We start from the raw sequence: 14,241 nt of genomic DNA, 5'->3' as shown, positions 1-14,241 counted from the left end.
GTCCATGGTAGGTTTTGTAGGTCAACTTGTTTTTTGGAGTCCAGCTTTGTCCTTGTTTTTATTCTGGTCTGAGTTGGTTAAAAATAATGTCATAGGGGACAAAAAGTGTTTTATAGTCATCATACAGCTTGTCTTCCAAATCTTATTGTTCACAATGCATATTATTGTCCAACATAGATCTTTACTATTGTCATCCATGTGAGTATAAAAAACATAGTGAAAGACAGTCTTGGGATTTATACATCGAAATCAATACATCTCGTCAGGTCACATATTTCATTCATATAAATACAAGTCTATTTTCACATCATTACATGGCTTCATTGTTAGACTACTTAACATCAAAATCAAATTTTATTTGTCACAGTGACCAATCTTATTGTTCACAATGCATATTATTGTCCACCATAGATCTTTAGCATTGTCATCCATGTGTGTAAACACAGTGAAAGACTGTCTTGGAATTTATACATCGAAATCAATACTTCTCGTCAGGTCCCATGTTTCTTTAGTTATGTAGCTAGCAGTTCAATAAATGTGCTCTAAACTTTCTTCATCACTCTTCATCACATGGCCTACAAGGGTGATCGGGGATTGGATAAGCAGTTTTAGCGTATCTTCATACTGTACTGTCTTTGTTACAACAGCCGACTGCATACAATGCTTTTGGAGCCATCAATACCAGATCAATATCGCCATCTGCCGGCCTTTCGGCTAAGTATAGCCTAATGTTCAAGCTTGGCTACAGTACCCAGAATGACAAACAGTTGTTTATCTAAACGCGTTTCTCTGCGGGCGCGTTTTGTTTTGTCCCTCCGAGGCGCCGTGTGTTTGTGTTGTTGGATAGAGACGAAAATGGCGGACGAATTAGACCTCAGTGAACTAGACAGAGTACGGATTTCTGCTGCGGAGCTTCGAGTTGAAGCGTCGAGTTTCGTCAACCACGGCGATGTTCACAGAGGTGAGAACGATCGCAGAAAGTGCTCAATACACTAAGAAAGAGAACGCAAAATGAGCTACCCAAAGTATAAAGTGCCACGAAACTAAGTGGCTAACGCTAACTTGCTAGCTAACGGTAGCTAGGCTCATCATGTGGTCGTTTGTTTTCAAACGCCCCCCATGCTTACATAAGTATAGGAAACATGTTTACATTGCCAACGCAAGTGAAATAGATAATAAACAACATTTAAATGAAAAATAAACATTACACTGACAAAACAAAAGTTTCAAAAGAATAGAGACATTTCGAATGTTATATTATGGCTATGTACGATGTTGTAACACAGTGCAAATAGTTGAAGAACATAAAGGAAAATAAATCAACATAGGTTGTATTTAAAATGGTGTTTGTGCTTCACTTGGTTGCCTTTTTCTTGTGGCAACAGTGAAATGCTTACTTACAAGCCCTTAACCAACAATGCAGTTTTAAGAAAATACCAACAAAAAAAATAAGAGATAAGAATAACAAATAATTAAAGAGCAGCAGTAAATAACAATAGCGGGGCTATGTACAGGGGATATCGGTACAGAGTCAATGTGCGGGGGCACCGGTTAGTCGAGGTAATATGTACATGTAGGTAGAGTTATTAAAGTGACTATGCATAGATAATAACAGAGTAGCAGCAGCGTAGAATGGGGGGGGGGGGTAGTCTGGGTAGCCATTTGATTAGACGTTCGGGAGTCTTATGTCTTGAGGATAGAAGCTGTTTAGAAGCCTCTTGGACCTAGACTTGGAGAATGATGGGGATGAGGGCCTGTACGGTTGTTTGGAGTATATCCTTCCTGTCCGACTCATTAAAGAGAAATTCTTTGTCCAGTTCGAGGTGAGTAATCGCTCTTCTCATGTCCAGAAGCTCTTTTCGGTCATAAGAGACGGTAGCAGCAACATTATGTACAAAATAAGTTCCAAACAATGTGAAAAACAAACAAAATAGCACGGTTGGTTAAGAGCCAATAAGACGCCAGCATCCACTCCTGCGCCATCTTGAACAGAAGATGATTCCAACATTTTAGAATACCATATCAATCAATCACATTTTATTTGTCACATGCTTCATAAACAACAGGTGTAGACTAAGCAAAATGTTTACTTACTGCCCTTCCCAACAATGCAGAGAGAGAAAAAAAGAAAAGTATTAGAAAAATAATAACACATGGAATAAATACAGAATGGGTAACGATAACTTGGCTATATACACGGGGTACCAGTACCGAGTTGATGTGCAGGGGTATGAGGGAATTGAGGTAGATATGTACATAAGGTATGGATAAAGTGACAAGGCAACAGGATATATAATAGACAGTAACAGCAGCGTATGTGATGAGTCAAAATAGTTAGTGTGTAAATGGTCAATGCAGATAGTCCATTACATTTACATTTAAGTCATTTAGCAGACGCTCTTATCCAGAGCGACTTACAAATTGGAAAGATTTTTTGTGCGGACGATGAGGATGGGATTCGAACCATTAGCAGTCCATTGTCCAGATAGCTATTGGTTAACTATTTAACTACCTATTTAGCAGTCTTATGGCTTAGGGTATAAGCTGTTTAGGRTCCTGTTGGTTCCAGCCTTGGTGCGTTGATACTGCTTGCTGTGCGGTAGCAGAGAAAACAGTATATGCCTTGGGTGGCTGGAGTCTTTGCAGCCAGTCAAGATGATCTCACTAGTGCAGCTGTAGAACTTTTTGATGATCTGATGGCCCATGCCAAACCTTTTCCGCCTCCTGAGGGGTAAAGACATTGTTGCGTCCTCTTTACAACTGTGTTGGTKTGTGTGGACCATGATAATTCCTTAGCGATGTGGACACCAAGAAACTTGAAGCTCTTGACCTGCTCCACTACAGCCCCATCGATGTGGATAGGGGCTCGCTTGGCCCTCCGTTTCCTGTAGTCCACTATCAGATGCTTTGTCTTGCTGACGTTGAGGGACAGGTTGTTGTCTTGGCAACACACTGCCAGGTCTCTGACCTCCCTGTAGGTTGTCTCATCGTCGTCGGTGATCAGACCTACCAACGTCGTGTCGTCGGCAAACTTAATGATGGTTTTGGAGTCATGCACAGCCACGGCTCCATAGTACCGTTTCATATGATATATATATAACATTTGGTCCCTACCGATCTAAAAAGCTCACGCCTATTATAAAATGTTTATAAAGTCAGTTTGGTTTATAAATGTAGTAAAAAAAAAAAAAAGCAACAGCAACTAGTTTCTTGTATGTGCTGTAACGTCCACTTCACTTTCATGCACATCTCAAGTGTGGCAGCTGTGATCAGCCAGCCACATCCCCTTCCAGCCAGCCACATCCCCTTCCAGCCAGCCACATCCCCTTCCAGCCAGCCACATCCCCTTCCAGCCATCACTCACCTGCTTCTCTCCATCCACTCTTCCTGTGCATCTATTCCGCCGTCAGTTTTTAAAATAAAAATTAGAGGTGATGGCAAGCGGGGATGCAGACCCTGATGAGTCTTCGGTTGTTACATTTGTACATTTGATACATTGGAGCTGCGCCTAGGGCTTGTTACTCTGACTGTATTACCGCCACGTTGGTAGTCACGACTAATGACCGTAGTCAAATTCCACATAGTCACGGTAACTAGGCTTCTTCAAGCTCTGATGCTGCTGATGGTCATTAGCAGTCTACCAAACTTGCTAACTGCCCGGTACTCAGCACTCTATTGTCCCTCTAATCACTCTGACATCAATGCAAATGTGATCCCAGCAGCTTTCTGTAGGCAAGGCATACTATATTTATTTCTCAACTTTCCCAATATTAAGAACATTGTTTGGCTTTATAACAGGAGTATAGCCTAGCTGGCTGATATGAAAATGAACAACGGGAAAAGAGTCCTCCATTCGCTATTTAAGTGCATAGATTACTTGTATTTTTCCCCCTGACCCGCTACAGGTGCCTGATAATGCTCCATACTAAATCAAAACTCATTTCACACACACAGTACCAGTCAAAAGTTTGGACACACCTACACATTCAAGTTTTTTTATTTTCTTTATTTTTTACAATTTTCTACATGGTAGAATAATAGCGAAGACGTCAAAACTATGAAATTACACATATGTAATCATGTAGTAACCAAAAAATCTAAATCGATTTTAGATTTGAGATTCTTCAAAGTAGCCACCCTTTGCCTTGATAACAGCTTTGCACACCATAGCTACAACTTATATCCAGGCCCTGGGGCAGTTGTGAGTGTGTGCCATGTCCGTTTTTTGTTGTTGAAATATGATTTTTTTGACCGATAMCCGATATTTAAAATGTTAGTGGCCTTTTAAGCATTCTAGTACAGTTAAGTAGTTAACACACACACACACATGTACGCAGCGGTYTAAGGCACCGCATCTCAGTGCAAGAGGSGTCACTACAGTCCCTGGTTCGAATCCAGGCTGTATCACACCCGGCCGTCCCATAGAGCGGCGCACATTTTGCCCAGCGTCATCCGAGTTTGGCCGGTGGTAGGCCGTCATTGTAAATAAGAATTTGTTCTTACTGACTTGCCTAGTTAAATAAAGGATACACACCACACAGACACACCACACACACACCACACATACACCACACATACACACACACACACACACCACACATACATCGACACACCACACATACATACACCACACACACACACACACTGACCAAAAAGTTATTTTGTTGGCATTTACGTATGTCCCCATTACCAGTTAAACATAATCAAAACCTATTTCTTTCACTTACTTGCTGTACTCTTTCGTAGTTGATTTGTTCAGTCGTTTCATTCTCAACCAGGATTTCATCATACATGTCAAGCAGTGAAGTTTCAGCTCTGTCTGTCCGTGGCCTTTCTTCCTCGGTGCGCACTGTCACTGTGTCTGTTTCCATCTTGTCCAGCTGTGTCTGTAACATTTCACGTAAACCCTGTTTCTTGTCTGCATCGAAGTAGTGGTCCTTGTACCTAGCATCGAGCATGGTGGCGACACAGTAAAGAGGCTCAGAGAGAATGCCAGAGAATGCCACCGAATCGCTTGTTCACAGCCTCGAATGCTTTTGTAAGTTTTAACCCCACAGTCTGTGTCTGCAGTTTTGTTGAGCAGGCGTTTCAATGCCATGACAGAGGGCATCACGTCTGCTGCAGACGCTGTTCATGAGCTTATTTCTCCAGTCAGTTGGTTGAATGGCGCTAGGAGTGTGTTCATGTTTCAAACATGTTCTCAAATGCCATTGAAATGGCAGCAGCGGTATGAGAACCAGCACATTCTTGAGCATGCAATACGGCTTTCCTCAGTACCAAATCCTCGTCGACCCACTGTGCTGTCAGACTCAGCATGCTCATGGGGCTGACATCGCTGGTCCAAATGTCAGTTATGAAGCTAATAGTAGCGACGCCCATAGCAAGTAGCTCAATGATGTGTGTTTCAACAATACTGTGTAACTCCGGTAGGGCAACGTTTGAAAAATAGTGTGTACYGGGGCTCGACCAGTCGGTGAAAACCAACTTCATCCACGACAGARRACRGTWGATTGTCAAGGGCGATCAATTCCATTATCTTGGCGTTAATGGATTTCGCCTTTGAGTTGTCTCGCTGAAACTTTCAAATGACTGCTGGACTGGAACTTGTTTAGTTGTTGTAAGTGTGCGCTAAGTATTTTTCATGCTTTTGTTCTGTGTAGCGCTGTATTTTACCTGGCGTCATTACGTCATCTACCTACGTTATATAGGTATGCAGGTCAGCTTTGACATCAGTTTTGCACACCGCCGTTAAACTAGACATYGGACCAATGCCGATGTWGGCATTTTCAGCTAATATTGGCCGATTCCGATATGCTCACCTATATATCGTCCATCCCTAATTGGTATGTCGAATTTGATGTTCCTTTTGATGGCATAGAAGGCCCTTCTTGCCTTTTCTCTCAGCTCGTTCACAGCTTTGTTGAAGTTACCTGTGGTGCTGATGTTTAGGCCGAGGTATGTGTAGTTGTTTGTGTGCTCTAGGGCAACGGTGTCGAGATGGAATTTGTATTTGTGGTCCTGGCAACTGGATCTTTTTTGGAACACCATTATTTTTGTCTTACTGAGATTTACTGTCAGGGCCCAGGTCTGACAGAATCTGTGCAGAAGATCTAGGCGCTGCTGTAGGCCCTTCTTGGTTGGGGACAGATCATCTGTAGACATTTGACTAGAGATTCTAGTAAGGTGAGGCCGGGTGCTGCAGATTRTTCTAGTGCCCTCATTAATTCGTCGATATATATGTTGAAGAGGGTGGGGCTTAAGATGCATCCCTGTCTCACCCCACAGCCCTGTGGAAAGAAATGTGTTTTTTGCCAATTTTAACCGCACATTTGTTGTTTTCTATCTCTCTCGCGCTCTCTCTTTTTCTCTCTGTCTCTCTCTCTCTCTTTCTCTCTTTCTCTCTCTCTCACACACCTTCTTAAACTGTCTCCTGCTGAGGGTTAGTTGAAGAGCCTGATGAGTCAGTTTAGTTCATTAGCCGACTGGGAGATGAATCACACATAAGAAGTGAGATAGGATGTGATGTGCTCTGTGCAGGTGGACCTGTGTCTGTGTGTTAACTCTGCAGTGTTACTGTGTGTAGGACAGGACAAGCAGTCTGTCTGTTGTCTGAACGTCCTCTCTACAGCTTCTTGGAACACTTTCAAGTTCATAACACACACACCTTGTCATCACTGCTAATATTTCTCTCCCTTTCTCCTCATTCCTCTCCCTCTCTTTCCCCAACTATATCTCTCCCTTTTCTATCCCCCCCTTCCCTCTCTCCCTGTCACAGAGGAGCTAGGAGAGGAGTGGCGTGGCGAATGCCAGCAGCAGAGTAACCACGGCAACGACGCATCAAAACACCCCGATCTGCAATGCTACACGTCCGAGGCCATCCACGGCAACCGTCGCCATGACAGCAAGGAAGGCGAAGTGGTGACCTCCCCTCGTCACCCTGTAACCATGACCTCTGACCCTGAGGAGGAGCTGGTGATGTCACCACCACCGCAGAAGGAGGAAGAAGGACACAAGATGGCCACCACTGAGATGGTTTCAACTGAACCTGGATGTGCAGATGGAGGGATGGAGAAAGAAGGAGGAGATAAATATGGAGGAGGGGGTAGTCATGGTGGGGGAGGTTTTACTTTTAACCGCGAAGGCTCTCGAGCATCTGCACAACAGAGGACTCAAAGAGGTGACCACCACACCACCAGAGTCGACAACAGTAGCAGCAACAGTAACAGTGCAGGGGGGTCATCGGGCTCAGGCAGCGGACCACAGAGCTCCAGACAGAGGGATGGAGGGAGAGAGAAGTACCAGAGGGATGGAGGGAGAGAGAAGGACCAGAGGGATGGGGGGAGAGAGAAGGACCAGAGGGATGGAGGGAGAGAGAAGGACCAGAGGGATGGAGGGAGAGAGGAGAAGCCAGGGGATGGAGGGAGAGAGGACCAGAGGGATGGAGGGAGAGAGAAGGACCAGAGAGATGGAGGGAGAGAGAAGGACCAGAGAGATGGAGGGAGAGAGAAGGACCAGAGGGATGGAGGGAGAGAGAAGGACCAGAGGGATGGAGGGAGAGAGAACGACCACAGTGGGAGAGACCCAGACCTCCCGGAGCCAGCAGGGGGTTCCCCTGGCTCTGCCAAGCCCACCAGGAAGACTCGTAAACCGGACCGGGAGATCTATCAGCCAGGGGCCCGAAGGAGCACGACCAGCACCCAGGGGAAGGAAGTGGGAAGAGAGACTAAGAAACCTGCCCAAACTCCTGGTCCTGGGTCTGGTTCTGTTAGAGAGGAGGCTGTAGTCAGGAGAGAGCCAGCCCCACAAAAAGAGACTGGAGGAGAGAGAGGGGGAGGGGAGGAGAAGGGGAGGAGAGAGACAGGCAAAGCAGCAGCGGCAGTCTCAGACCCTGTATCAGAGAACCTGACTGGGAACATGGAGAAACTCCGTGTGACTGTCCCAGCCGGGAGAGAGGAGGAGGATGAGAGACGAGGAGGAGGAGAGAAAGGAGAAGGTCAGGAAGTAGACAGGAGGAAGAAGGCTAGCGGTGAGGGCAGGAGGAGCAGAGGAGTTGAGGGAGGAGGAGCAAATGGAGGTGAGAAGACAGAGGAGGAGAAGAGAGAGAGGGGAAACCGCAGGAACAGAGGAGGAGGAGGGGAGAAGGGGGGCAATCAGGACTCCAGGAGAAGAGGAAGAGGGGAAGGAGGAGGGGGGAGGGGTGCGCGAGTGATGAAAGAGACAAATAAGAGAGAGTCAGAGGGGGAAGCAAACCGTCCTGCAGATACACAGCCAACAAAAGGAAGAGAAAAACAGAGGGATAGAGAGAAGGAAAGAGAGGAACCGAGGGATAGGGAGATGGAGAGGGACAAGCAGAGAGGGAACAACAGACCCCGAGACAGAGACAGAGAGAGGGATGGAGAGATGGAGAGAAACAGAGAGAGGGATGGAGAGATGGAGAGGAACAGAGAGAGGCCAGCGGAGGGGAACGAGAGGAGCAGAGAGAGGGATGGAGAGATGGAGAGGAACAGAGAGAGGCCAGTGGAGGGGAACGAGAGGAACAGAGAGAGGGATGGAGAGATGGAGAGAAACAGAGAGAGGCCAGCGGAGGGGAACGAGAGGAGCAGAGTCAACACTAGTCCTAACAACAACCACCACCACCCATCATCATCCTTTAAGCGTTACTCCAAGTCAGACATCAGAAGACCCAGGAACCGCACCTACAGCACCAGCTCTGCCAGCAGTGGCACCAGTCTGGACGGACCTGGACTGGGACAGGGAGTGGGGTTGGGGGAAGACAGGGCCCGACGAGACCGGTTGGGGCGCAGGGAGCGAGAGAGAGGGGAGGGAGGAGGAGGTCAGCTCCAGAACAGGAGAAGAAGCACTAGAGACTCCTCTACTGACTCACTGGAAGAGAGCAAGGTGGGAGACTGGATGGATGAGAGGAGGARGAGGAGAGACGGAGGAGAGGAGGACTGGAGCCCGGAGAGGAGGAAGAGGGGGGAGGAGAGCAGAGGGACAGGAGGGAGGCACAGAGGAGGAGGAGGGAGAGCAGGTCTCCTGAGAATATCTCACAGTGACAGACAGTCAGGCTCCTCCCAGGCTACCTCAGGCCCCGGCGAGGACCCCCAGGGGCGACGCAGACAGGGCACTGGGACTCGCAGCAGGGGGAGGGGCATCCTCATCCTCCCCGCCCACACCAACCTCTCCAATTCGCCGGGGGAGCCCGGGCCGAGGCTACTGTTTGGTGGGATCCGTGGCGGAAGAGAGGCGGGGCTAGGGAGAGGAGGAGGGCGTGGCGGAGGAACAAGGCGTCTCTGGGACCCGAACAACCCCGACCAGAAACCCGCCCTCGGGCTCTCCCAGCATGCATCGCTCCAGCAGCAGCAGCCCATGTACCTGCAGACAGGCGTTGGTTACGGAGCGCTGCACTTCCTGGATACAGATGACGAGGCTGCAGGGAGTCCCCCGGTCCGCCAGGGGGAGCACTTCCACCTCCAGCAGCAGGCTGCAGCCATGGCCCAGGCCTTCTACAAGTACCAGAACTCTGACAACCCTTACCCTTACAACGCCAACCCGAACCCCAACACACGCTACCCCTACCCTTACCACACTATGCCCGCCGGCCCTTACCTGATCCCCCCCTCTAACGACATGTACCACCCGGGTCAGTTCTACGGGGGGTACARGGGCCAGGGGTACCCGGATGGACCCGAGGCTGCAGCAGGGGGTGGATCCGGAGCAGGTGTAACCCCTGAGGAGGCTGGGCAACATGCCAGAGGAGAGCTGGGGAGACTGCTGAGAGCTGCAGACAGTCAGGAGTTACAGCTCACTAACCTGTTGTCTCGAGACAGACTCAGTGCTGATGGACTGGACCGCATGGCTCAGCTCAGGTAAGATAGAGAGGAGGAGAGGAAGCGACAGCTCACTAACCTGCTAATGGAGGAGGGGGGAGGTGGAGGAATGGTGAAAGCTGCAACCTGCTGTCTAAAAACAGACTATTCTCCTTTCTTTATCTTGTCCCCCCCCCCCCCCTCCAGAGCTGACCTGTTGACCCTGTACGAGCGTGTGATCCTAACAGACATAGAGTTCAGTGACAGCCAGAACCTGGACCAGGCTCTATGGAAGAACGTGTTCTACCAGGTTATAGAGCGCTTCAGACAGCTCCTCAAAGATCCCAGCGGAGACTCAGCTCCGCACATCACCACCATGCTGCTGACACTGCTGGACGAGGTACACACACTGAACACACACAGCATGTACACACACAGGCATCAATCAGCCGTTACCTAAAACACATGTAAATATTGGACTATAAATTGTGCCTTCCTTTATTGTATTTACGCTGAAATGTTTATTCTATTCTACTGAGAATCTACTATTCTATTCTAAATTTACTTTTTGTTCCTATTCTTATCTTTCATTATTTATTATTGTTGTTGCATTATCCAAAAAGGAACCTGCAAGTAAGCATTTCGTGGGACGGTGTATATCATGTGTGTAAACCATACATACGACTAATAAAACTTAACTTGAAACACAGACAGACAAACACCATCACAAGCACTGATTGTGTGAACAGCACTGTAATGCGAATAGTGTTGGTGACTGTATGCAGACTACATTTCTTCAGGGTACTAAACTTTTTCTCTCATGCTGTTGTTTGTTTACCAGGGGGCAGTATTCTTTGATGCGCTGCTGCAGAAGCTTCAGATGGTGTTTCAGTTTAAACTGGAGGATTACATGGACGGCATGGCCATCAGACCACGACCACTAACGCAAAACGGTAACTTGTGGTGTGTGTGTGTGTGTGTGTGTGTGTGTGTGTGTGTGTGTGTGTGTGTGTGTGTGTGTGTGTGTGTGTGTGTGTGTGTGTGTGTGGAATTAACCATGTTTAATGTGTTGGTTCGGTGATGGTAATGCTCTGATCAGTGCCCAGCGGTGTTTGATCTGTCAGGGGGACATCGCCCGTTACCGGGAGCAGGCCAGCGACTCGGCTAACTACGGCAAGGCCCGCAGGTACGTAGCACGTCAACCGTGGCTATTGGCTACCACAAAACACATATTTGTCTGTCCATTCATACATGTCCATTCATGTGTGTTMCTGCTCGTGTTCCTGCTCGTGTTCCTGCTCGTTTCTCCACAATGGAGAAAACGGTGTGCTTTTTGTTCTCAGGTCTCTTTTGCGAAATATATTTTTCTCCGGGAGACTATTTCCTGACTAGTAAATGTAGCTTATACCACAGCATTGTTGAATGCTAATTTCTGATTGGCTAGAAGGGCATTCTAGAATGTACATTAAAACCAGATAATGGGAGAGTTGGAAAACAAATCGTAACACCTTGGTGCAATATGGACCTACACATGCCGCCTATACTTGCTACACAGTTACAGAACGCTAAACCAACAACCACACTGTCGTGTCTTTAGTATCATTAAAGGTGAAGACAATTCTCTGTAATTATTATTACGTGATTAAACTAATCATGTAAATGTAATTAACTAGGAAGTCGGGGCACCATGGAAAATATTCAGATTACAAGTTATAATTTTTTGAATATACCTCATCAGATATTTTAATATCAGATCAATTAGTCTTCTATTAATTAATTATTAATATTATTACCTTCGTCAGTCTCATCTGAACTTCGTAAATGGTTGGTTATCTGCACGAACCCACCCTTTACTATAAATCATCCATACACCAGTTGGCTCAATTATTTATTTACTAACTAATTAAACAATTACAGAATATACAATACATAATAACATTATACAGTAAAATGCCGTCTCTGGTGTACTAAACAAGACAAACCAGTTGGGTTAAAACATGGTCAATTCAGAGAGAAGAGAAGGAGGTTTTGGAAGGAAGACTAAGGAACATTGGTCTTCATAGGACCTGGGAAGCTATTCTCACATAATGACATATGCCACTAACGATCGCTCATTCGGGAAAAGCAATACATTGTATTTACGTGAAGCTGGTGATGTGAGGCTCTGGTTTGCCCAGTCGATGTCGCCCGCGTCCTTTATGGAATCTTCCGGGTCGTCGTGTGAGAAGTTCACGTGGTCGGAGAGGTTCATCTCTGAGATTGGTCCACGTCGGTCAGTKTTGTCGTACTAGATTTGCTACCTTTCCAGCTGCTGTCTGATAGGCTGTCATCTAGGACTCATTTCTTCTTGAGTGATCAATAGTTCAGAGTTCATACCATTTCAAGCTCCCATGTTTCCTGGCCTGTATGGTTGACATTAGAATTAGCCCTTTTAAAAYGTGAAGACAAATCCTCACGGTATTCGGAACTTGAGTGACTTTTCGTTATGTAGAGTGGATGTCCAACTATTCGCCAACACAGCTCACGCTGGGGTTTGCTTAGTTCAATGTGAATTGGGTCATGGGGGCTCTTATAGAAATGTAGAAAAGGGGWTGGTTCATAATTTTCAACCAATGTCTATTCACTTGAGTTTGGCTACTGCCGTAGTTAAACTTTACAGGGAAGACAATTTTCTCATTTTAAAAGTTAACATCACATTACATCATTTCGTAAATAGTTTCATCTTTAGTTTCATCTTTCTCATTCATTTTATATAAGAATTAGATGCGAACCTCATAGCTCAGGCACCTGTATAAACAGAGTTAGGGTAATGTGGCTGTATGAGGTCATGAACATGAGACAAAACGGACGGGTCGTAGCTGGCTTCTCCACTGACCGTTTTCACATTCTCCAAAATAGGACTATTGTTCCATTCTCAAATTCTGCGATGTAGTAGAATTGGACGKGAGAATCCCTTTGTTTTACTGTGAAGCTCTCTCTCAATTGCATGGTCAGGGAGAGTCTCTGTGGTATTTACGGCGTGGTTGTAAGGTCGTAAAACTGCCCCGTAAAACTGTGTGTGTATGTGGGGTGTTCGCATCTCTGCTAGCCAATTCACTGAAAGGGCCAGCGTCGACAATGCAAACCGAAATTGGAATCATTGTAAACGCAGGTCCAACGAGGAAAAACATAGCTAGCTAGCATTTCTTTGTTTTTGCAGTGACATAWTTTTATGGAGCATCTGATGACCTAACGTGGTGAGTGATGAACATTGATTTATCTCGTACCTACTGTTGCAGTCGTGACGCAAGTGGCGCTATGCAGGTTAAACAAAAGCAAATGCAGAAACGGAATATAAAGAACGAACAACTGGGTCGTGTCCATAAATATCAAACCAACTGAACGAACAACTGTGTCGTGTCCATAAATATCAAACCAACTGAACGAACAACTGGGTCGTGTCCATAAATATCAAACCAACTGAACGAACAACTGGGTCGTGTCCATAAATATCAAACCAACTGAACGAACAACTGGGTCGGAGGGAGATTTATAAACAATATTATATAAAACAATATAATATAAAACAATATCATATATAACAATATCCATATAAACATATAGTATATATAACAATATCATATTAGGAAGGGATAAACACAGACGTTTTGTAATTACCTATGAAATGGATTAAGAACACATTTACCGTCGAAATGTCCCGGTCGTTATGGACGCGACCCGGTCGTTTAAATGGACGCGACCCGTCGTTTTATGGGACGCGACCGTCGTTTTGTGGACGCGACCCGGTCACCGTTATGGACGCCCGGTCGTACACGCTGCCAGTTTATCAGGTTTAATTATGCGCGACCCAGTCGTTTTTCATTAGTTTTGATATTTTAATGGCGCGCCCACGTCCGTTTGTTCCATTAGTTTGGATATTTAGGAGCGACCCAGTCGTTGGTTCCATTAGTTTGATATTTATGGACGTGACCCCAGTCGTTTGTTCCATTAGTTTATATTTATGGACGCGACCAGTGTTTGTTCCATTAGTTTGATATTTATGGACGCGACCCAGTGTTTGGTTCAGTTGTTTGATATTTATGGACGCGACCTCGTTTTGTTCGATTGTTTGATATTTATGGACGCGACCCATTCGTTTGTTCCAGTGTTTGATATTTATGGACGGACCAGTGTTCGTTCAGTTGTTTGATATTTATGGACGCGACCCAGTGTTGTTCAGTTGGTTTGATATTTATGGACCGACCCAGTGTTGTTCATTAGTTTTTGATATTTATGGAACCGACCCAGTCGTTTTGTTCCATTAGTTTTGATATTTATGGACGCGACGCAGTCGTTCTGTTCAGTTGGTTTGATATTTATGGAACGCGACCAGTCGTTTGTTCCATTAGTTTTGATATTTTATTGGACGTGACCCATGTCGTTGGTTCCATTA

General features: G+C 46.0%; 1 protein-coding gene across 1 annotated transcript in view; it reads left to right on the top strand.

Annotated features, from left to right (window-relative positions):
- The first annotated feature begins 787 nt into the window (after positions 1 to 787).
- Positions 788 to 14,241, top strand: part of LOC112071781 (telomerase-binding protein EST1A-like) — a 46,295-nt gene continuing 32,841 nt past the window's right edge. Inside the window, 5 exon segments of the mRNA XM_070439512.1 lie at positions 788 to 961; positions 6,776 to 9,869; positions 10,017 to 10,209; positions 10,651 to 10,768; positions 10,896 to 10,995. Coding sequence (XP_070295613.1) covers positions 856 to 961; positions 6,776 to 9,869; positions 10,017 to 10,209; positions 10,651 to 10,768; positions 10,896 to 10,995 — 3,611 coding nt within the window. The 5' untranslated portion in view covers positions 788 to 855.

This window comes from Salvelinus sp. IW2-2015, unplaced genomic scaffold (genome assembly GCF_002910315.2).
Source record: "Salvelinus sp. IW2-2015 unplaced genomic scaffold, ASM291031v2 Un_scaffold1717, whole genome shotgun sequence".
In the NCBI taxonomy this organism is placed as follows: Eukaryota; Metazoa; Chordata; class Actinopteri; order Salmoniformes; family Salmonidae; genus Salvelinus; species Salvelinus sp. IW2-2015.
Note: the sequence above shows the minus strand (reverse complement) of the source record. Positions and strands in the feature narration are given on the sequence as shown.